The following is a 26,358-nucleotide window of genomic DNA, read 5'->3' as shown; positions in this document are numbered from 1 at the left end:
AGACAAGCACCAGGCCTCTCCAGAGGTCATACACCTTTATTATTACTATTATTATTATTATTATTATTATTATTATTATTATTATTATTATTATTACCTGACTATAGCAGTTAAAACTAGAAAAAAGTGGGGGGAGATGGTTTTCTTGGGGTGGCACTGAGGGACAGATTGTCTTCAGATGCTATTTCATCCTAAGCAGATAGATCCAACAAGCATGTAGCTTTACGTGACTGTTGATATCATGAGCACAGCCACTGGATTTCCTATCTTACGCGGAATATGAACCAATGGGATGTAACTTTTCATTTTAAAAAATCCCACATACATTGCCCAGGATTCAAACTGCAGTTAGCTTGGTGAGAAGCCAGTTGGCTATCATATCCCCAGAAAGATTGATTGTGCTTCAGATATGAAAAGACATGCCAGAGAATTACAATATATAATTCTTGTTTCACAGTCTGAAATATCAAACCCCGGAGTGCTTAATATATATATGTTTCACCAGATGTGCTTTCTGTTTAGCTTTGTAAGGGCAGTAAGTGCATGGAAATGATGCTAACTTTCCACACTCATTACGCTGGTGTGATAAAAGGGATTTTTTCATCTTATATCTCTTTCCACACTTTAAGCATTCAAAAGGTTGACAATTCTTTCCTACATTTGTGTGTTTCAAGTATACATGTTCAGAAAGATGTGAATTCTTCTTTGCTCGATAAGGACAATATTCACACTGAAAAGAAGGTAACTTGCCGCATTCATATTTTAAGTGCCTGTACAAAGAATCTCTACTAAGGTACTTTCTTCCACATTTAGAACATACAAATGGTTTCTGGTGAGGTAACACTGACACAAAATTCATATCGGCACATTCTTGAAAAGCAGAAATGATTTCAGATGGTTCACATTCATTATTCAATGTCCTTATATCTGTAACTTCTATCTTCACACCATCCTTGAGATAATTATCATCTGTTTCAGGAAAATCTGAAACTTGTGGTTCATACTGGTAATCTTCTCCGAAATAGCCCCATTCTACTGTAATCAAGAAGCACAAACCAAATGTCAAAATTATAAGCCAGAAATAAACTTAATACTATATTACGTTTACTACAAAACTGTTACAATCAGGTTTAAATGAAAGTAGCAAAAGAGTAAAAATGGCATTCATAATGGAAGATAGACATATATATGCAAACTAGTGACTTACCAAAGCAGGAACTCATTGCAGACAGACATATTTCAATAATAACCTTTTGAAGTAGAAGAGGAGAAAGATGATTTCAAAGCACAGAAGTCAGGGGTGGAAGTAAGAGCCAGATTGTGAAGGAAGTCATTAGAAATGCAATGCACATACAGCTTAAAATATACTTTCAGCTTATTAGGTCATGCTGAATACCGTGGAGTACATGCCAAAAAGATGTACCAAAAAAAAATGGTAAACTGAACCTACAACCTTTTAATTTTGTGCTGGTTGCTCTATCAATTGAACTATAGTAGCCTAGGTTACATTTGTTTTCTTGGAAACTATCTGAGCTAAAGGAATAGCACTACTGTCAGCACAATTGTAGAGTGTGTGCTTGTAGCCCGCTGTGGGTCAATTCAAGTCAATATTTAATTTTCACATCCGCACTGTACTTGAAATAGACATTTTTCCAATTAAATTGTTTTGAGTACACATAATACATGCCAAAGAGATGTTAAATATCGCAGGGGTGGCCAATCGGACACGAGACTGAGAGCAGTAGCTCAGATCCTTTTCAACAGAACAGAACAAATACGACATAGGTCACCATAGCTCAATCGGTAGAGCATACAACACAGAATCAGAAGGTCGTGGGTTCATTCTGCAATGGTGTCCAGATGGTCATTTTCATTCCTTACTTAAAATCTCTTCAGCACATACTATATGTACTCAACATGAACTAACAGGCTGAACCTTTATTTCTGGTACAATGGAATCATGAAAATTAAATGCAAATATGGACTTTGACATTCTCTCCATTTCTTCCCTCATCTGTCAATATCACTCACGCTACCACTGTGTACATTTCTACAAGGGGTATAGGAAGAACAACAGTTACGGGTCAGTGGAACACATCTGCTCATGCTATATTTTTGTACTTGAAAAGAAAGAGTGACAGTGAATAAGTTTCTTCAAATACAGTAACTAAGTCCATTCACAATATAAAATGGTAATTTTATCTAATTGTAATCCCTGCGCCAACAATGTTTACATGCTATAGACATCAATGACAACAGTCAATTTGGTCATTAATCCAGACTTCCATTCAAAAGAAATGTAGTCCAGAGATGATCCAAGCCCAACTCTCCAAATGATTCTGAATTGTTGTTAATTTACAGGTAGTGTGTTAAAAAGCAAGAAGTTTAACTCAAGGGTACAAATAAATAGACGCCCACATGCATCTAAATTATTTTTGCAGGCCCCAAGAATTCCAGAAATATGGGCAACAGAATTTAAAAGAAAATCATTGAAAACTTTTATGTTCTTCATTGAAAGCTTCAAATTTTTAGAAAATATTTTGTGATGTTTACTATGTAGTTATAATATTCTATGAGTTACAAGTTAGAAGTTCCAATACGCATGTCCAACTAGATGCATTATATCCTTTTCCCCGCCAGGAATCTTGGCTCACCAACGAGCACATGCAGTTGTCTGCCATGTCTCATTCGCGAGTTTTGTTTAAAAAGTCATGTGTAACAAGTTCATTTCAGTTACCAGTGGTATCCCATCAAAAACAATCTCATCCTTCTTTGGTAAGAAATGAAAGATTTCTGACGAAATGGAAAGCATTGACTATAGTAGTGCATCAAATGTAAATGTGTGACGTTCCTAGCGTTAGTGTTTCTGATAAAGCAAGCACACAAATTGTCAATGAACAGATGGAAAGCATATGGGTGACTCCAGCCGAATGTACTCCACCAGAAACACAATTAGGCCTAACAAAGGGTGAAATATGTATGAATCAAATAAAATCTACTCACAGAAGCACACTACTACATGAAACAACAAATCACTTATTTACTGCAATCAAGATATTTGTAGATTTGACATCCTGACAATTGACAAGTAAACAAGATCAGGCTTCATCCCATAGTTTGGCTCAAAATGGATAAAAATCAGCCAATACCAACCAATCAGGAACAGGTGAAGATTTATTAGCCCTTGGCATATTATTTCAGAAACAAGTGTAATACGTATAAATTGAGGTTACATATGCCTGTAGCATTCCTTAAGCTACCCAATCTCCCTAGGTGATACTAAACAGGTGTCAGTGATTAGACACTGCTGTACTGCACTTCTGGGCCTCACGGCTATGACGGTAAAAACACTACTAAAACCAACAACAGTCCTTTCAATGAATTGTAATTTAACAAATGGACTTTAGGCCCTCAGTTAATCAACTGTCGACTCAATATTTGAGGGTATAAGCAGATCTACAAGTGAATACTTGTCCAGGATCCTTCTGGATCACTCTGTTGATGAGGTTGAACATCAGCTTACAGTTAGAGGAAATATACCAGGGCATAAAGAAACAACCGAACTGCAATATCCCATGAATGGCAACACCACATATGTTAAGAACAACATTCACAGCTATACTGTCTTGCCCCCGACATACTGTCCACACCTTCTTCTCAGTATCCATCAAAAAACAGAATTTTACTATTGTCAACATCTATAAACTTCCAATAGTCTGCTGGCCAAATTCTGTCATATTAATCCCTGAGAAAGACAGCATAATTCTTGACAACTTCAACAGCCACCATAGCTGTCTCTGTGAAAAAAATGAAATGGCGTATGGCTTTTAGTGCTGGGAGTGTCCGAGGACATGTTCGGCTTGCCAAGTGCAATCTATTGACTTGACATCCGTAATCGACCTGCGCATCGTGATGGGGATGAAATGATGATGAAGATGACACACACACAGCCCCCGTGCCAGAAAAATCATCCAATGATGGTTAAAATTTCCAACCCTGACGGGAATCGAACCTGAGACCCCTGTGACCAAAGGCCAGCACACTAACCATTTAGCCATGGAGCTGGATGCTGTCTCTGTGGATCAGTGGTAAACTGTCGGCTTCCGGATCCGAAGATAGCGAGTCCAAACCCGGCAGAAGTAGACGGATGTTTTAAGGGAAAAAAAGTCTATTTGACAGTCCATGCCATACAATGTCGGCATGTAAAAGGTCTTTGGTGACACATTTGGTGTTTACCCAACAAAATTCATTAAAACTCAACCAAAGATGCTCAAGAGAGATTCTGTTTACTCTGCCACCTAGTAGGCCTACAGTAAAACGGAACATCAAAATTGACGAGCAGACAGCCAGATGGCATCATGGCCATCTGTGCACATGGTAGCTGAGGCCAAACCATTTTTTTTCAGTTTTTCTTTAAAGAGCCACCATACCTCTTGAGGATATAATAAATATGATGAAAATGGTGACAGGTTATTTGAATGGATGGATGTACACAACCTTGCTTTTGTGTTTGATGTTAAAGATCAAGGCAGATTTCACTCAACTCGATGGAACCAACTTCACTCTCCTGACCTGTATTTTGTGTCACAAAGCTTAATGACTCCATCTCCTCAAATCCAAAGACAAGTATTGAATAATATCCCTCACAGCCAGCACAGGCCTTCTGTATAATTTACAACATCAGTGCCAGATTCCAGTAAGAAGACCACAATCTATGCCTCATGGGAAAAACGCTAGGAAGATTATGCATCAGGGCATATGTAATGTGTCTAAAAAAAAGGTTCAGCAAATGCTATCAGAAAATATACAAACCAGAAGATACAAAGAAGTTTCCAGAGAGGTAACTGGGATATGTAGTTTAAGTACTGATGCTAATGCAAAGTGGGTGCAACCTACTCCTGAGAATTATGATTAGTTTGTCAGTTTAATGATGTCTACTACCCAAGGAAACATCCCAAGACGCTTCTGCAAAGTTATGTGCCTGGCTGGAATAGAAGAAGATCTCACTTAGCAGTGAGTTTGAACAAGATTGCAGTCATGAGAAGACAGTAGAACTGTTGAAATCCCTGGACATGCTAGGAGAGAACAGTGGATCTCAATTGTTGAAAACCTTATTTTACCCACTCAAGCAGGAAAGCAGAGTCTCTCATCTAACACCCAGATTTAACACCACACATCACCTCTGAGAAAGCATGTCTGTATCAATGTAGAAACCATAGCTGACCACCTTGTTTCTATATCCAGGAAAATTAAGACACAAAAGGTTCACCAGACAGACACAATAAGAACTTAGGCAATTAAAATGAGACGTTAAGCTGCACTCTTATTATTCACAGTCATTCTCTCCAGAAGAACAACATGGATTGGATTCCCTACAGAATGGTAAAGCAGCAGGATTTGATGGGATGTATCCAAAACTTCTCAAAAGCTATGGTCCAGCAACCAAACAATGACTTGTCTCCTTTTCAGCAGTGTAGTCCAGTCAGGACATCTGCCTCTGGTATTCAAGAAGACCAAAATCATAGTATTGTTGAAGCCAGAACAGGATCAAAGCCTACCTCAAAGCTACAGATTTGTTACTTTACTGTGTATCACTTATAAACAGCTAGAAAGGCTTATACAAGCTCCTGCTATTGAACTTCTCATTTCTGTAGAGCAAGCTGGATTCTATCCAAAGCAAGACTGCTTCAAACAAGTTCTTCCCTTAACTTCTTACCTTAAGAGTGGCTTTGAGAAGAAATTAAGATCTTCCCCTATCTTCCTAGACTTTGTACAAATCTGTACATGACAGCACCATATAAATACTTCTACTGCGCATCCTGCACACCAGCAATGATTATATGCAGTACACAAAATATAAAATCTGGAAACTCCAGAGTTGGTAATTAATTGCATGAAAGAGGATTAAAATCTTATCTTATAGCACCAAGTCTTTCATTAAGTCGTCAATATCAACATAACTTCCTGACAGCAAAAACTCATCTTGGGAATGCTATAACATATCCAAAGATGGACTAGTTCAGGAACTGCATACAGGGTGACTATGGAGGTCCAGGATGACAAAACAAAATACAACCACAATATATAAAAAGAATTTGCTAGTGGTCTAACAACACACTAACACATCAAAGGTTTGTGGCAATGTATCTTAATTAATGTACAGGCCCGGCATTTGGTTTGTGTGAAAATGGGAAACCACGGAAAACCATCTTCATGGCTGCCGGTGGTGGAATTCAAACCCACCATCTCCCGAATGCAAGTTCACAGCTATGCAACCCTAACCACGCAGCTAACTCGCTCGGTAATGTCAATTTTAACCAAAACATATGATACATAGAAAAAAATTCTGTTATTAGATAAATGACTGTTCAAAATATGAACAGAATTTTTCAAGATACTTCTTAAAATGTCCTTTGGCCCCTTACCTCCCACATATAATCAATTGCATTATATCTTTCATAATGATATCATAATGATCAAAATATGAACAAGAAGAAGAAGAAGAAGAAGAAGAAGAACAATAGTAAACGCCTTATAAATCCCTCATAGTAGGTCAAATTCTGCACAGAGGGGTGCCTATTTTTGCAGGAAGATACCAACCACAGGCTTTTCAGTCTGAACTTTGTTTTTTGCAGTAATTTTCTATCAGAAATGATAGAAATATATACTCACCTATTATAAATGTCTGCCCCGGTAAATAAGCTGATAAGTCATCAAATGAACTTAATCTGGTTCAACACACAATCAGATATCTCAAAATGTAGGCATGTGCTTATACATATTCTCGTATGCGATAAAAGGAGCGGTCAGTGCTTACCTGTGTAAGCACGAACGTGGAGGATGTATAGGACAATAAATTGGTGTAGATATTTCATTTCTGCTAGCAGTGTGACTTATCAGCTTATTCACTGGGGTCAGAGAAATATGCCTTTGAAATTATTCCCATACTTACTTTAAGTTGATGTTTTAACTCTTAAAGTACCAGTAAAAATCACATAAAGCAACAGTAAAACATTCTTCTGAAAATAGAAAATCCAAAAATAGGTATATAAATATATATAATTTTTGTGTACTCATCTTCAGTTTTGGTAAGAGTTTTTCCTGAAATTCACTATTGTTCTTCTGGCCTTGTATCAAAATGCTTACCTTTATCTGAATACCACCCAAAATATCTTGCAGTTAATGGGAAGTTCATGAAAAAGCATTCCTCTTTCGTACATTGTAATTTCTACATTGTCATTGCTAAAAACACAACAACATATACTACAATGGTGCAAAGCCCAAACTGTGCCTATAGGTGAGAGGTGAGTGATGATGATGTTAATATAAAGCCATATGCCATAGGATGAGTAGTTTTACTTAAAATCCAATACACTAAGACAAGACTTTCTATTTCAAACATCTTACCAGCCCTAGGAGTGTTTAAAACCATGGCTGTCTTCTAGAGAAGCTATAGATCAACTCACTCAAAAATTACTCCCAGACATTATATAAAGATAGTTAAATCATATAAATTAACCTATCAAACATAAAAAAGAAGAGGGAAAAATTATTCTTCTGGAATAAGAATAAGTTTTCTATTGCAGTTTTTTAAGGAATGGCATTATTAATAACAATTACCCAAGTGTAATTTGACTTTGATAACAATAATTCAAGTAACTCGCAGCTTTCAATACCAGCTATTCAAGGTGATTCAGAAAAATCAACAACCATTTGGGGAAAAAGGTATGGAGATGGATAACAAAAAATTCGTACAAAATGAACAAGGATGACAATTACACATAACTAAAATATTTCTCAATGACCAAGGTAGGAAATGTCAAACTGGCTTACCACTAGTGCCATAATGGGAAAATACCTGAAAATGCTTTTGAGATTGTATACTTTGAAAACAAGTTTCCATCTGAGACTTTGAATTGCTGTCAGAGCTCTAAAGCAATATTTTAGCAATTCTGCAAACTGCTATCAGAAGGAATGCTTGGAAAACAATTAATACATGATGTATTTATTATACACTATGGAAGAACTGTAGGATACAAATAATTTATTGAATTCTTTACAGAAAGATGTTAAAATTCTTCAATGTTTATGTTTTTACATAGTGATGACAACAATTTTATAGCATTAAACATACTTTGCTACTGTATTATAACAATATGTTATTTACTTCTTTGTTCTTAGAAAAGAAACACTTAATGTTTTGTTTCTGTTACCAACACTGCAATTAGAAATACAGTTTTGTATGATGTGGCAGAATAGTGCATGTGATTTGAATTGTATTTATTCACTGAGAATGTTACTGCTTTCGGACAGAGTGTGCATGAATACAGGTATTTCATGGTGTTCCCATGCTTGTGGTTGATGTCTCTGTATTTGTGCCATTTAGTTGGCAAGTGCATATAAGGCATTAGCATAATAAAATTAACTGCAAACATTTTGAATGCATCTTCATCAAGGCAACTGATGTACCTCAACTTGATCTGATGTAATCAGTTTCCCCAGTCAAAAATCAACTACTTACTGATTATCTTCGATCAGTCACCTTGATAAAGAATACCAAGATGTTTCCGAAACATCAGCAACTTGTACATTAGGCATATAAAATAATACAGTCCAACCTGGACAAAGAATCTACCTTCTTCAGGGCTGTTTATGGTGATGCTTGAACCCAACCTCTCTTGAATACAAGCTTACAGCTACATCATTTGTACCACATAGCCACTCAACTCAGTAGAAGAAAATACCATCATTAACAGATTGGTGCCAGTATATTATCTTGTGAGCATGTGTTGTTATTACTGCTGCTACAGTGTTACAATCACACACTTAAAAGATGGTATTCATAAAAATAAAAAAATAAAAAATAAAAAACACACAACATCATTGATATGTAACACTGAATCTGTATTTGCCAACCACTTAAAATACAGAATATGAACACACACACACAGCCACTCTCACCCCCCCTCTCTCTCTCTCTCTCAATATACATAAATGAAAGTAAATGAAAACTGCATGGTGGACAGGTGTAAGATAGTGATGAGTTGACAGCACTTTCTGGTGCATCTGGGCACACATGCGTACTGCAATACATTGCTGAACCCCGCACGTCATGGAGTCAGTAAGGCCTAGGATCACATCCTGTGCAATTGCAGCCTAGGTTGTGGTCGCTGTTATAGGATCTGAGGAATATTTCCTGCAGGAGCAGTCACCTGTACACAAATGATTACTAATTGTTTGTCACAAAATGTATGGTGCTACAGTGGCTTGAATTTCTCATGCTGTTGCTTGTGGGTCTGTCAAAGAAACTCAGGTAATGTGGCAATCTTCCTACAAAAAAAAAAAAAAAAAAAAAAAAAACTCTTTCTAACCACAATGTTGGTAACAGACACAAAAAACCAAGTGTTCCTGTCCTGGGAGTCAGCTGAGGAGGACAGTCGTGCAGAAAGAGACAGAAAGCGACTATCTGTCAGAGTAGTCCCGTGTCCCCAAACATGTGTCCCTTCATGTGACCACTGCTGCTAAACACATTGTACCGTAGATGCATTTCAGCCAACAAGTGCAGCTACAGTCTGTACCAATAACCCACTCTCACACAGACCAATTATTTGGGTCCTCTCAGCTGGTAACAGTGGATGATATCCTGTTTGTACTTCTCGGCGAGGCATGTTTCAAAGTGAACACTTCACGTTACTGCACCTCATGGACTACATGTCAACTAAGCTCTACTGCACTTTACATACAGGACGTGGTTTGTGGGTGACCAATCAGGTGAGGAGGACCCTATGAATAATGTTACTGGCCTGAAAACCACCCACCCCAATCACACAGAGTGAATTTTCAACAAGCACAAATCAAATTGCATTTAGTATGGATATGGTTGTTGCAATTATTTCAGGTACAAGTGGGGTTGGATCAGTTCACCAATGTGTGATTGTAACCTGGAAGAACAGACGATTGAGCACCTGGTCCAACGATGTCCTCTTTATTCGTACCCTGGCACTCCTGATGATTTGTTCGCTCTCACCCCTGGTTTATCTGAATGGCTGAGAAGGATAGACTTTAAAGTTTGATTCTGCCTAGTGTATACACTGTATATTGTATAAAATCACCATACAATTAAATAAATAAATATCATAAAAAGCTGTCTTTCTAACCACAATGTTGGTACCAGACACAAAACACTAAGTGTCCCTGTCTTGGAAGTCAACTGAGGAGGACAGTCATACAGAAAGAGGCAAAGTGCTGCAACATGAGGGAATTCACGAAGTCAGTTTAATTCTGTAAAAAAAAGTTGTTATATGCAAATATTTTATGAATATTTTATGTACAATTCATACAATCACCAGCAGAAATTATTTTATCTCCAGATAGCTCAAAGGATGCCTTGTTCAGAGTTTAGAAAGTGAATGTATGGCAACCATGTGAGTTGTCATACTTTCTTTACGTTTGGTCTGAAAGTCACACAGATGACACTTATATGCAGGTTCCACTCCACATTCATGTCGCAAGTGAAAGAGCAAAGACTTTCTCACTTTATAACTTTTGCCACATGCTGAACATACATGTGGTTTGCTATGCTTGCCAGGGTTTATGTGTTTCAGATAAACATGTTCAGACAAATGCGCTTTCTGCTTTGCACGGTATGGGCAGTGAGGACACTGAAATGCTGGTAATCTGCCACATTCATATTTTATATGCCTATACAACATAAATTTACTGGAATTTTTCTTGCCACATTTTGAACAAAAATGTTCATTATCACTGTCTTGTGCAGTAGCAAATCCTGTAACTTGTATGATCTGTGCCATAGAAGCATGCAAGTCATTTACATCTCCTGCATTACTTCTCTTGTAAATTTCAGGTATATCAGTTGCAAGAAAATCATGAGAAGTATTTCCAAAATCTTCAAAAGAGTTCCAACCAGCTGCAAATTGAAAGAAAAAGAACATATTAGTAGATTATCTGTATCTTCATTAATTAAGTCTTCAACTTAACAAGACATATTAGAACAATTTAAAATCAATTACGATTGGGGACAGACAGACAATGGAAATCAATTTACAGAAATGTCAGACAAATACTGTTATGAAAGAGTGGCAGCAGGAGAAGTACGGCAACATATGTATTATAAAAATTTGGAGTTCGATTCTATCTTGTTCGTAAATGATACTGCACAAGCCGTCCCTACAGAAGATGACCTACAACGATCGGTCCATAATTTGCACAAAAAATCAACCAAGTATAATATTAGTACATGGAAACATGGAACTAAAATTATGGCTTTTAAAGGGAATGAACCCATTCCAAACAAAATTTCTTTAAACAATTAATTATTGGTTCACAGTGTGGGTTACTGTAGTCACGTCCTAGTTCGTGAACCATGGGCAACGGCTGAGTGGCCTAGTAAGTGGTCCTGAGAGTCGGGATACCAGTTGCTATGGAATGAGAGTGGGCAACTCAGACATATTCTGAGTCATGGCCCTCTTTGTGCTCAGACGGCTAGGACTATACAATACACCGGTGATCCATAACCCGTTAGAGGAGAGATCCTCACTTTAACTATGTGCAAGTAGGGTAGCATCCCGCTTCATGAATTTACCGAGCTCAGAACATTTTAAGCAAGCCTTGGACCTATGGGAGTAACGGAGTCCCCCTCCCATTTGACAGGCGAGGGACTCCTTGGAAACAATTTGGCGAACGAAATGGAATTCGATGGGGAGCTATCAATATTAATGGGGCTTATAGAAGAAAGAAAGTAGACCTGGCTGAGTCAGCAAAGAAGATGCATCTGGATGTGCTAGTAGTAAATGATATTCGGGTAAGGGGAGATAACGAGGAAGAGAGAGAAGATTATAATGTGTACTTGACGGGTGTTAGAAAGGGAAGGGCAGAGTATGGGGTAGGGCTATTTATCAGGAATACCACTGCACGCAACATAGTTTTTGTTCGGCATGTAAATGAGCGAATGATGTGGGTAGATTTGGCAGTTGGCGGAATTAGGGCAAGAATTGTGTCAGTGTATTCACAATGTGAGGGTGCAACGGGGATGACACTGACAAGTTTTATGATGCATTGAGTGACATCGTAGTCAGGGTCAACAGTAAGGATAGGATAGTACTAATGGGCGATTTCAATGCGAGAGTTGGAAATAGAACTGCAGGATACAAAAGGGTGGTTGGTAAATGTGGGGAAGATACGGAAGCTAATGGGAATGGGAAGCGTTTGCTGGACTTCTGTGCTAGTATGGGTTTAGCAGTTACGAATACATTCTTCAAGCATAAGGCTATTCACCGCTACACATGGGAGGCTAGGGGTAGCAGATCCATAATAGACTAAATCTTAACCGACTTTGAATTCAGGAAGTCTGTTAGGAATGTACGAGTTTTCCGGAGATTTTTTTATGATACAGACCACTATCTGATCTGTAGTGAACTAAGTATCTCTAGGCCTACGCCTAGGATAGAGAAAAAGAAATCTGTCTGCAAACGAATAAGGGTAGAAAATCTCCAGGATGAGGATATTAGACAGAAGTACATGGATATGATTAGTGAGAAGTTTCGAACATTAGACAGTAAGCAGGTTCAGGATATAGAAAAAGAATGGGTGGTATACAGGGATGCTGTGGTAGAAACAGCAAAGGAATGCCTAGGAACAACTGTGTGTAAAGATGGGAAAAGGCAATCATCTTGGTGGAATGATCAAGTGAGAGCAGCTTGTAAATGTAAAAAGAAGGCTTATCAGAAATGGCTCCAAACAAGGGCCGATGCAGACAAAGAATTATACGTAGATAAAAGAAACAGAGCAAAACAAATAGTTATCGAATCCAAAAAGAAGTCATGGGAAGATTTTGGTAATAACCTGGAAAGGCTAGGTCAAGCAGCAGGGAAACCTTTCTGGACAGTAATAAAGAATCATAGGAAGGGAGGGAAAAGGAAATGAATAGTGTTTTGGGTAATTTAGGTGAACTCATAATAGATCCCAGGGAATCACTGGAGAGGTGGAGGAAATATTTTGAAAATCTTCTCAACGTAAAAGGAAATCTTCCTGGTGGTGATGCGAACAGCCAAGCTCATGGGGACGAGGAAAATGATGTTGATGACATTACACTTGAGGAAGTGGAAAGGATGGTAAATAAACTCCACTGTCGTAAAGCAGCAGGAATAGATGAAATTAGACCTGAAATGGTGAAGTATAGTGGGAAGGCAGGGATGAAATGGCTTCATAGAGTAGTAAGATTAGCATGGAGTGTTGGTAAGGTATCTTCAGATTGGACAAAAGCAGTTATTGCACCTATCTATAAGCAAGGGAACAGGAAGGATTGCAACAATTATTGAGGTACCTCATTGATTAGTAAACCAGGCAAAGTACGAATATTCACTGGCATCCTGGAAGGGAGGGTGCGATCAGTGGTTGAGAAGGAGTTGGATGGAAGCCAGTATGGTTTCAGATCACAGAGGGGCTGTCAGGATCAGATTTTCAGTATGCGCCAGGTTATGAAATATGCTACGAGAGGAACAGACAGATTTATTTATGTTTCGTAGATCTAGAGAAAGCATGTGACAGGATACCGAGGGAAAAGATGTTCGCCATACTGGGGGACTATGGAATTAAAGGTACATTATTAAAATCAATCAAAGGCATTTATGTTGATAATTGGGCTTCAGTGAGAATTGATGGTAGAATGAGTTCTTGGTTCAGGGTACTTACAGGGGTTATACAAGACTGTAATCTTTCACCTTTGCTGTTCATAGTTTATATGGATCATCTGCTGAAAGGTATAAAGAGGCAGGGAGGGATTAAGTTAGGTGGAAATGTAGTAAACAGTATGGCCTATGCTGACAACTTGGTCTTAATGGCAAATTGTGCTGAAAGCCTACAGTCTAATATCTTGGAACTTGAAAATAGGTGCTATGAGCATGGTATAAAAATTAGCCTTCGAAGACTAAATTGATGTCAATAGGTAAGAAATCCAAGAGAATTGAATGTCAGATTGGTGATACAAAGCTGGAACACGTAGATAATTTCTAGTATTTAGGTTGTGTGTTCTCTCAGGATGGTAATATAGTAAGTGAGATTGAATCAAGGTGTAGTAAACCTAATGCAGTGAGCTCACAGTTGTGATTAACAGTGTTCTGTAAGAAGGAAATCAGCTCCCAGACGAAACTATCTTTACATAGGTCTGTTTTCAGACGAACTTTGCTTTACAGGAGTGAAAGCTGGGTGGACTCAGGATATCTTATTCATAAGTTAGAAGTAACAGACATGAAAGTAGCGAGAATGATTGCTGGTACAAACAGATGGGAGCAATGGCAGGAGGGTACTCGGAATGAGGGCATAAAAGCTAAGTTAGGAATTAACTCAATTGATGAAGCCGTACGCATAAACTGGCTTCGGTGGTGGGGTCATGTGTGGGGAATGGAGAAGGATAGGTTACCTAGGAGATTAATGGATTCTGTTATGGAGGTTATGAGAAGTATAGGGAGACCAAGACGACGATGGTTAGACTCAGTTTCTAACGATTTAAAGATAAGAGGTGTAGAACTAAATGAGGCCACAGCACTAGTTGCAAACACAGGATTGTGCGACGTGTAGTAAATTTACAGAGGCTTGCATACAGTACGCTGAAAGGCATAACGGTCTATAATGATAATGTATGTATTAATTATTGGAAAGAATAAATTAATTTGATCTTGTTATACATTACCAGTATCTTAGAGAGAGGAAGCTGACTTACCACATAAAATCATGAAATATAAAAAACTCTGTGAGTTATAAATCACGTTTTGAAGCCATCCTTTGTTCAAAGACATATCAGCATACGTGTAAACAAAATCATAGCAAGACCCATCCTATAGTATGGAGGTGAAAACTGATGTTCGTGGAATTACCACCAATGAGATGAAAACACGTGAAGAATAGTGAAATACACAAGACAAGATCATAAAAGAGGTTAAACAATAATAATCATATGGCCTCATTTACTGTGAGCAAGCATTTTAATTTGACACCATTTGGCTGCTTGCTCATCAACTTTTATATCCGTTTTTGTCCAGCTTCATGGCTAAATGGTTAGCGTGCTGGCCTTTGGCCACAAGGGTCCCGGTTTCGATTCCCGGCAGGGTTGGGAATTTTAACCATAATTGGTTAATTTCACTGGCACGTGGGCTGGGTGTATTTGACGTCTTCAACATAATTTCATCGTCATCACAATGCGCAGGTTGCCTACGAGCGTCAAATCAAAAGACCTGCATTTGGCGAGCCGAACTTGTCCTCGGATACTCCCGGCAATAAAAGCTATACGCCATTTCATTATGTCTGTTACTCTTGGCCTACTACTGTAGACGGCAGAATAACCCGAATCTTTCTTGGACGTCTATGTCTGAGTCTTAATGAATTTTGTCTGGTAAACACCAATTGTGTCATTACAGACCTTTTACATGCCGATTTCGTACGACATGGAGTGTCGAATGGACTGTCTTTCCGCCCTTCAAAATTCCGACCACCTGGGTTTGAACCCATTATCTTGGGATCCAGAGGCTGACACTCTACCACTGCCATACAGGGAGCTAGTGAAACAACTTTAAAAGAACTGAGAACTGAATCAGCAGTATAATATATGCATGGCAGTCACCTATATGGAAAGTATACTTCAGTCATGCACCGACCCAGTTGACATCGTGTTGCTGGATTCTTCTCTAATGCAAACATGAAGGGAAAAGAGGTAATTGTGATCAAAATAATTCCAAGATATAGCAGTACAGAAAAACCTGCAATACTGACGGAAAAATTAGAAGTTATAAAAAGAGGTATGAACATAATGAGTGCATAGTCGACACAGTCAGAGCTATAGGATTTTCAAAATCAGTGTTAAGAATAATGAAACATCAAGCACGGGAAAAAACAGGCAAGAATGTCTACAACTAAGATAACACAGGTAAGGGCACGAATTATGAAGAAACTGGAAAGGATGTCGGTCAAAGAGGTTTTAAACATAAGAACCAAAATGCTGTTCCATTATCCAGGCTAATGTGAAAAGAAGAAAAAGTAAATAAGCATTTTCTTTAGGAGTAATAGGAAAACGTTTAAAAGTATACCATGATCTCAAGAAAAGACTACGTAAACAACTGATAAAGAATCTATCACATGGACGACAGCCTTAAATACGGATAAGTGATGATTGATTGATTGACTGATTGATTGATTGATACGTCATAATATGCTTGAAACTCTTGAAATTCACATCTCAAAGATGCTAACTTGTTTATATAAGGAAAGTGTCTTCTAACTTTGCAAACTTTACCTACCTGTCTTATCTTCACTCAGTACTTTACAAAATAATGCATCTTCATCTCCAACTATGCATACATTAAAAATTGCGAGTTTTATTTATAAATTTAAATAATAGCCTACAATGATTAAAATTTATTTTACTCTCAGGTAGACAATCTATTTTTCAGACAGTTTTATCAACATACCCCCTTAACCAAAATAAGAAATACGTTTTCAAAAAGAAAAAGACTAATTCATGGACATATCATTATTCCAAATGACATGGTTCTAGAGCTCAAATTTAAAAATACTGACATTTTCTTTGTAAAATGGAAATCATATTTAAATAAAAGTAATTCAGCTCATTAAGTGCGCATGTTTCTAGAACCAAAACAGTTAGCAGAAAGTACAGATGGAAGTTAAAGAATATGCTAAAATAATGCCATTATGCAATAAAGGAAACAAGGCTTAAATGTTGATTGTCAGACTGATTTGTCATTCAAGAACAGTATTATTTCAAATAAAAATATGTACCATAATGCTGCAGAAGTGAAGACCCAAAGATGTGCATGGAAGACAGAAGTGAAACGGAGAGGATATGGCAGGAAAAGGACTAGGACTCATAACTGGCGCTTTGTAATTTCATACAAAGCTATGAATACATACAAGCAAACCAAACGGTAGGTTCCCACACTCACAATGATCATTTTAAATATCTAACTAATTGCATTTGAGCTACGTAAACCAAAAATGATGCCAGTACAGGTCCCACCCCTGGCTATAGGCCTGGTTCAAGGTAAGGCAGTTGATGTCCTGTTAAATGCCAAATATTGGTCAGTAGGTTTACAGAAGAAGTAGTACTAATTTGAAGGCAACTAGATTGTATGCCAAAAGCCTAAGTATGAAACTAACTATCAATGGTGGTGATTTGTTCTTAAGGGAGGTAATACACAATAACATTCAACAAAGATGTCTATGTGACAATATTTGAAACATCACAAGTATATTTCCTGTCTTACAAAAAGTAAATCTCTTTTATTAGAGCCCATCCCTTTGACATAACAAACAATACATTTCTAATTCTGTAATTTAGAGTTCTCTTAAGGACTATAATTATCAGCAGAACTATGCAAATAGGAAAGTTAACTATGAGCAACATAATACAAGGTAACAAATGGAAAACAAAAACTTACCACTAAGAATGAGGAAGGTTATAACACACAGTCATGAATTGTTGAAGGTAGTAATACAAAAACTTGAACTTTGATATTTCTTCTGTGTGTATATTTTCAACCACATTCTAGTTTATGAAGATATGAAAAAGAAATTACTGTTTGTTAAACACACTTTATGACAATGAAGAAAAGTTAAAGACATAAAACTTGAAGAAATAATAATAATAATAATAATAATAATAATAATAATAATAATAATAATAATAATAATAATAATAATAATAATAATAACCGTATGGACTAAGCTATCGTGTATAGACATAAGCTGACACCATTTTGGGCTGCCTGCACATCAATTTCAACATTCTGTTTTACTCTACCACATGGAAGAGTAACTTGTTTTACATGCTGACATTGTATGACATGGACTGTCGAATGGAATTTTTTCCACCCTTCAAAAATCCAACGTCTACCGGGTTTGAACCTGTAATCTTGGGTTTTGGAGGCCAACACATTACCACTGAACCACAGAGGGACCTAAAGCAGAAGTAAAAACACTAGTAAACACAGAAAGACACGTTTCTTTCAATCCACTCTTCAGATTTCTCAAATTGAATCAGTTAAAATAAATCACCTTGTGAATGTATTAATCTCGGCAATAATTTATGGAATTTCAATAATCGTATTTTTTATTTATAGGTGAAATGAGAACATTTAGCTAGCAACTATTTAATCTGTTTTTATTTTCCAAGCTGCACTAAGTTTACAATCCTTAAACACATTTCTATTTAATACTAAGATACATTTCCCATGTGGCTTATCATAACTGATGTGATTTTGAGGAATCTGCAGACATCCACTTGACAGAAGAAAACAAGTCATTCTGTGCTAATTCATGTTTTCATTCAACCTTTATGTCTGTTTAAAAAATAGTATATTATAAATTTTGTTCAATCAACTGGACTCCCCCACCCAGCCCATCAATCACATCACTTTTTCCCTACATAAGTCACTGCTCTTAAATTGTTTTCCTAATTTGTATGATTTTCAGCAAACATTCTTTAGTATGGGTAAACAGTTTAAGCTATGAAATCAAAGTTCATAATATATTGTAGACCACAATTCCAGCAGACTGGGGTGTTGTTTAATTAGTAATATAATGGGACAACATATGATAAGCTTAATCAGATAAAACAATATGAAAAATATTCTAAATATTACAACTGGACAAATGTTCAGAAAACATGGTTAATGAATTCAGAGAAAATGTTCAGAAAAAGCAAGTAACACTATCCTCCAGAAACTTCCACTGTTCTTTCACTACCCAAAAGCCACTTATAAAATATGATGGATTCGAGCTACATGACTCTTGAGATGATGCTTGAACTTCCCTCTGTAAGGACAATATGCACAATGAAACATAGGCTCCTTGCCACATTCTTGCCGCTGATGAAGGCGTAAACTGTATTTCATTTTATAACTCCTTCCACAATTCAAGCAAGCAAAACGTTTATTGCTATTCTCAGAATGGAACATATACATATGATCTTCATTTGCATAGTTCAAGAACTCACCAGCAGATGCCCAAGTATCTGTAATTATAAATAAAATTTTGGTTAGTACAATAAAAATGTTTAATATGAAATAAAGAATTCAATCTTCTCTTTCCTATAAACTCCAACCTAATATAAAATTGAATTTTGAAGACACAAAACTCAGTTTTGAGAATGAAAAAAGATAAAGAAGTCAACTTACTTACTTATTAATTACTTGTAATTAAATAGAAACTTTGCAAGATGGAAGATGAATATCAAGAAGCCATAATGTCAAGGGAACAAATGCCAAATATTGCATTGATTATTCTTAAATGTTTTGGGAGAACACATGCTGAAGTTACAACCTTCATCTAGAAAGTTTTAAAGATTATTCTTTATTCTTGAGAATCTTACTTTTTTCAAGACCAAACTGTGTTCGTTTGATATAGATGTTAATTCCCATAGGGAATCTGAAATATTTGTTCCGAATGAGTAAATTTATAATACCAATATAAATGGTCCGTTATTGGACATTATAAATTTTCCAGCTAACTCATTCCTGGTTGCCAGCGTTCCCCTCATGTGCTAGGCTGGGCTCATCAGTTGGTACCTAGCACACCTACCAAGACACCGGCCAGTGCATGCCAAGCAGGCATCAATTTTTGATAATGAGACAAAGTGTCTCATAGTGCATTGGCACTGCCGGTGGCTACAATAAGCCTACGCAGTGGCCTGCCCGGTATGCACTGGCCAGCATCTTGGTAGGTGTGCTAGGTACCAACTGATGAGCCCAGCCTAGCACACGAGGGCGAAACGCTAGCAACCACGAATGAGTCAGCTGGAAAATTTATAATGTCCAATAACGGACCATTTATATTGGTATTATAAATTTACTCATTTGGAACAAATATTTCAGATTCCCTATGGGAATTAACATCTGTATCATCTGATGGCCAAGCAGGCATCAATTTTTGATAATGAGACAAAGTGTCTCATAGAGCTTTGGCACTGCCGGTGGCTACAATTAGCCTACGCAGTGGCCTGCCCAGTATGCACTGGCCGGTGTCTTGGTAGGTGTGCTAGGTACCAACTGATGAGCCCAGCCTAGCACATGAGGGCGAAACACTGGCAACCAGGAATGAGTTAGTTGGAAAATTTATAATGTCCAATAAAGGACCATTTATATTGGTATTACAAACTGTGTTCATCAAGATTTCACAGGAAAAAAGATTCAACATGTTCATGTTTCTACTTTTATCAAGAGTTTGTTACAGAAGCACATGCAAATTGATACACTCAGCATATTTCAGAAAAGCAACAAACCAACAAAGTTAAGTGTGAAGAAAGCAAAACTATCTCAAATACATTATATGGCAATTGCTGTATGTGACAGGTCCATATGAGATTCTAGGAGAAAGTGCTCTCCTTGAGTGGTAGAGGCAATTCTACAAGGTGAAAAAGAATATCCAAGCTGTCTTACCATCTAGAACGCCATCAGCATCGCATACAAATGATGATGTGAATGAAATGTAGCCATAAAATAACAGTGGCAATGGTTGTATACGTGGATGAGGTGACCATTCTATGAACATATATCATCTAAACTAGGATAGCCAACCTTTTTGGGTTTGAGGGTTTAAAAAAAAAATGCTATTTGTTTGGGGCGTCGACCCATGTGGATCTTTTGCCCCTACTGGCACCATATTGTATGAAACTGCGTGTAATTGGAATGGCGGTAGTGTGGAATGTTGTGTGTGAGGAAAGGATGATTAAGGATGTCACAAACACCCAGTCCCCAGGAAAAGGATATTAATCATTACAATTTAAAAACCTGACCTGGCTGAAAATCAAACCCGGGGCCAATGGGTGACAGGCGGTCGCGTTGCCCCCTACACCGTGGGGCCGGACAGTTTGAGGGGTAGTATTCACTTCAGAAATTAATGGCAGTCTACTAAAAACCAATGATGAAGACAAATTTGCATTTGGGAAAAATAGACAGGACTTATTTTATTTATTTATTTTTTTAAACTTGTGGCACATACAGCCAATTAAGGGCCCGGATCAGCCAAGATGACTGCTTCCTAGCCAGATGCCTGCATATATTGGTTGGACGTGTCCTGTAGTTGGAGTGACGACATCCTCGCTCAACTGTGTTGCTTGACCTTTTTAATTGGATTTACTGTTTCTTATATTGAACAGCTATTCGACTGAACTCACATGCTGTTCCTGCACTTACTCCAGGATTAAAATCCTTGGAATCACAGGGAATCAAATTTGAGGCCTCTGAGTAAGAGGAAGACATTCTTAAAAAAAAAAAAAAAATCACTTGATTTAACAGGCTCCTAACACAGCTTATCATCAAAATAAACCTTAATTAACTTACTGCTGACCAAGCAAGTTGGCAGCACTGTTTGGATTATATAGCTCTGAGCTTGCATTTGGAAGATGGTGGGTTCAAACCCCACTGTCGGCAGCCCTGAAGATGGTTTTCTGAGCCCATTTTCACACCAGGTAAATGCTGGGGCTGTCCCTTAATTAAGACCACAGTCACTTCTTTTCCTAGCATTGTCCTATCTCAGTATCGCCATAAGATCTGTCTGAGTCAATAGCAAAAAGCATAATACTGTTGATTTTATTTTCTTAAAACATTTCACTTGTTCCTGGACATACTCATGTTAATCCATTTGACAGTCAACTAACAAGGAAAATCATAATTAGGTAACCAAAGAAATCAAATTTTTACAAGAAAATAGTATATTTTTGTTCTTTAGAATGGGAGCAGTCTGCCTCTGTGGTGTAGTTGTTGGTATGATTAGCTGCCACCCCTGGAGGCCTGGGTTCGATTCCCGGCTCTGCCATGGAATTTGAAAAGTGGTACGAGGGCTGGAACGGGGTCCACTCAGCCTCGGGAGGTCAACTGAATAGAGGTGGGTTCAATTCCCACCTCAGCCATCCTGGAAGTAGTTTTCCGTGGTTTCCCACTTCTCCTCCAGGCAAATGCCAGGATGGTACCTAACTTAAGGCCACAGTCATTTCCTTCCCTCTTCCTTGTCTATCTCTTCCAATCTTCCCATCCCCCCACAAGGTCCCTGTTCAACATAGCAGGTGAGGCCGCCTGGGTGAGGTACTGGTCATCCTCCCCAGTTGTATCCCCTGACCCAGAGTCTCAAGCTCCAGGACACTGCCCTTGAGGCAGCAGAGGTGGGATCCCTTGCTGAGTCGGAGGGAAAAACCGACCCTGGAGGGTAAACAGATTAAGAAGAAGAAGAATTTGACCAAATAACGGTAACTGCACTATATAATGATAGCAGGTATCTTAAATATTATACTTTTTTCAACTTTTACTACTGTAAGTACACCAAGTATTACATTGTTTCTAGGGAAATAAGCCGATTTTACCATATCTTTGGTTGCTATTGATGACTGTAGGTGAGTGTACTTACCGGACTTGCAAAGTAAGTAAGTAAGTGGAGAAAAAAATGGTTTAACAAAGAGTTTCACATGTTTCATGGCAACAAACAAAAGCATACTGAAACTCGACATATTCGCTGAAATTAACCAATGTAAATTCAAGGCAAGTTTTTATATCAATGTTTTATTACGTGAAATTATTTCGTCGAAAATATGTCATTGCCAGGAGATCCTGTGGATAGTCTGGCTGCCTGTTTTCACTGTTGCTCAGTTAGCACCACCCAGGAGGCACGTGTAGGGAAATTAAAGGTTAAACCTACAGACATGAGCAACGCTAATGGAGACGACTGAAGACATTCTGACCAAAGACCTGTCTTTACTGAAAAATTACTTCAAAATCTGGAGACTTCAACCCAGTGTGAATAAAACAGAAGTGTCTCGCTTCCATTTCAATAATAGTTTGGCGAACGTGAAACTGAATGTTAGTTTCAGAGGGAGAATTCTTCGTCATAACTGGAACCCAAAATACCTTGGTGTCATCTTGGACCGTACACTATCCTTCAAACAACACCTCCTGAACTTAGCACAAAAGTTGAAGTCTCAAAATAACATCCTTCACAAACTGTGTGGAACTACCTGGGCATCTTCAGCAACCACTTTGCGATCTTCAGCCTTGGGTTTGGTGTATTCAAGTGCTGAGTATTGTGGACCTGTTTGGATGAACAGTCATCATACAAGGCTTGTTGACACCCAGCTTAATACCACAATGCGCATCATATCTGGCGCAATCACATCTACTCCAGCTCATTGGCTTCCACTGTTAATTGGTATAATGTCCGACTCGTTGGCTGAACGGTCAGCGTACTGGCCTTCGGTTCACAGGGTCCCGGGTTCGATTCCCGGCCGGGTCGGGGATTTTAACCTTAATTGGTTAATTCCAATGGCACGGGGGCTGGGTGTATGTGTTGTCTTCATCATCATTTCATCCTCATCACGACGCGCACGTCGCCTACGGGCGTCAACTAGAAAGACCTGCATCTGGCGAGCCGAACCCTTCCTGGGATATCCCGGCAATAAAAGCCATACGACATTTCATTTTTACTGGTATAATGCCACATGATCTACGCCGATCTAATGCCCTTATGAAGGAATTCCACAAGATCTCGAGAAATCCTAGTCTACCCGTGAATAGTGACCTGCCACTTCTGAATCTTAATAGACTAAAATCACGCCATCCAACTCTGCATGATGCTGCTAACATGGATGCTAACGATTTTAAATCTCTTGATGAGTGGAAAAGTAGATGGGAGGCAGCAACGGATGTGCACCTTCGTACCTTCTTCTCAAGTCCCACACTTCCAAGTGGATCCGACCTACTACGCAAGACCTGGACTGCCCTGAATAGAATCAGAACAGGACATGGCCGGTGCAGAGCCGCTCTCCATAAATGGAAGAAGTTACCTAATCCAGACTGTGACTGTGGAGCTCCAAACCAGACTATTCATCATATTGTCAGGGAATGTGAGATTCGAGCCTATCACGGTGATGAAGATGAGTTACTGCTGGTATCTCTATATGCTGTCCGTTGGATTGAAAAACTTGATATTCAATTGAATGGATGAAAACCATAATGGTATAAGTAGCACTTTGGTCATTCAGAGAAAAAGGTTAACACTCATATAAAGCATGCTATTTGTAGTTCTACCACCCATCACTAGAGCGCAGAATATTACCGCTATCACTAGTATCACTTTGCTGCTAAAAGGATACATCCTCCCGGAGTTACATCCTGCACTTAACTATTTTTTATAAATGTCACTTATACCGTTATGGTTTTCATCCATTCAATTGTGAAGCACAAATTACTTTGTTTCTCAGCTGTAAATATGTGTGTGTGTATATATATTACTGATATTGTCTGTATAAGCCATACGCTAAATAAAATTACGTGAAATGTGGAAGTGGAGAAATAATTATATGTGGTTCATGACGAAAAAAAAGTTGACCAATCGCAAACTCTTCTGCTAACCCTCATTAGTGTTCAGGTTCAAAATCGTCCTTTATTGGTAGGTTACTCTTTACCTCCATTACGACATAAATACATATTTCTTAATTAATTAATTAATTTATATATATTTAATGCCCCTCCACATCTCATCCCGTAGTACCACCAGAATGAAGACCCTCTTCCATGTTCCTTACTCTCAGCTTTCTCTCACCCAAAGGTCCTTTTCTGTAAGTTTTCCAGCAATGTTTAATACCTATCTATGAACAAGAACCTAGATATCTTCGTATCGTATTCTTCCTTCTTTCATGATACACTTAAGAAAATGGAAATTGCAACACCATCAAGACATTGGTCGTCTGTGATGATTTTCAAGATATGGAACGATGCCATATACAGTGGCGGTCAAAATAATAGAGCCACCTCTATTGTCGAGATTAAGAACTAGGATATCTATTAGTTCGCAAAATCTCCTCGAGTGCCGTGTTGTCAGTCCCTTTTAGACAACATCATGGAAGACGTCGCTGCTGTCTGTAGTCGTGCGAAAGGAAGCGTTTGAGCTAGACGTTCGAAAAGAGGCATAAAGGTAAGAATCTTATGGGTCAAAATAATAGAGCCGTTTTACAGAAGTCCCGTTCAAATTGATTTTTTGGCAGTTGTTTTGGGGGCTAGCGATATTATTTGTCAACAAACCTCCACTCAATATTATTTTGTATGTAAACTGAGTTTGGTTTTGTTTACATTCTTCTAGATGGGCAGAGCAGAGCATACAAGTGATGATGGTCATATAGTAATGTTCCGGATGTTCAAAAGTGGGATATCCATGAATCAAATAGCCAAAGATTTACACGTTTCACGAAAACGAGTCCAGAACGCCATTAGACTGGCAAAACAAACAATTTTTTTTTTTTTTTTGCTAGTTGCTTTACGTCGCACCGACACAGATAGGTCTTATGGCGACGATGGGACAGGAAAGGCTAGGAGTGGGAAGGAAGCGGCCGTGGCCTTAATTATGGTACAGCCCCAGCATTTACCTGGCGTGAAAATGGGAAACCACGGAAAACCATTTTCAGGGCTGCCAACAGTGGGGTTCGAACCTACTATCTCCCGAACACTGGATACTGGCCGCACTTAAGCGACTGCAGCTATCGAGCTCGGTGCAAAACAAACAAAGCCGCAGGTGGGGAACAGGGGGCGACCTCGTGTAACTACTCCTCGCGTAGACAGACTCATCACTAGGGAAGTAAAGAAACCCATTTTTGTCACCACCACGACTGAAAGCCATTTTGTTTAGCGACAAAAATGATGTTCAACCATCAACTTCAACGATTCAAAGACGACTGAGATCCGCAAAATTGAATGGGCGCATTGCGAGACAGGAGCCACATGTTTCAAAAGCTAATGTTCGGAAAAGGTTGGCCTTCGCCCGGAGAAATGAACACAAACCCCTTTGGTCCGATGAATCCAAGTATAATAGGTTTGCCTCAGACGGAAAAGTCTATGTGCGCCGCCCACCAAACCAGGAATTTAATCCCAAGTACACTTTAAAAACTGTGAAATACGGTGGCGGAAGTGTTACGGTATGGGGATGTTTTTCATGGTATGGTCTTGGTCCAATACACCGTATCAACGGCATAATGAACGCAGAAATGTACAACGACATCTTAGCAAATGTGATGCTGCCTTATGCTGAAGAGGAAATGCCGCTGAAATGGAAATTTCAGCACGATAACGATCCAAAGCATACTGCAAGGATCATAAGGCAGTTTTTTCAATATCACCATATCGAAGTATTAGAGTGGCCACCTCAATCCCCTGACGCATCATCCATCGAGAACTTATGGGAGATCGTAGACAAGAGAATTGACCGCTCAAAAGCTACGTCTTTAGATAAACTTTGGGAAGAAATCCAGAGAGCCTTGTATGCAATCAGCAGCGACGAATGCAGGCGTTTAGTCGA

At 38.4% G+C, this 26,358-nt stretch overlaps 1 protein-coding gene across 7 annotated transcripts in view; it reads right to left on the bottom strand.

The window, feature by feature from the left end:
* Window positions 1-26,358, bottom strand: part of lola (longitudinals lacking) — a 581,907-nt gene that overhangs the window by 126,919 nt on the left and 428,630 nt on the right. Inside the window, exon 5 of one of the 7 annotated variants that reach the window (XM_067135846.2) lies at window positions 10,377-10,927. The exons of 5 other annotated variants lie outside the window; for them this stretch is intronic. In XM_067135846.2, the coding sequence (XP_066991947.2) occupies window positions 10,392-10,927 (536 nt within the window). In that variant the 3' untranslated portion in view covers window positions 10,377-10,391. Of the gene's footprint in view, window positions 1-10,376; window positions 10,928-18,767; window positions 19,040-26,358 lie in introns of those variants that run through there. One more of the 7 variants, XM_067135858.2, reaches the window with a different exon arrangement.

This window comes from Anabrus simplex, chromosome 1 (assembly GCF_040414725.1).
Source record: "Anabrus simplex isolate iqAnaSimp1 chromosome 1, ASM4041472v1, whole genome shotgun sequence".
Lineage (NCBI taxonomy): Eukaryota > Metazoa > Arthropoda > Insecta > Orthoptera > Tettigoniidae > Anabrus > Anabrus simplex.
This window is presented reverse-complemented; position numbering and strand designations above follow the sequence as displayed.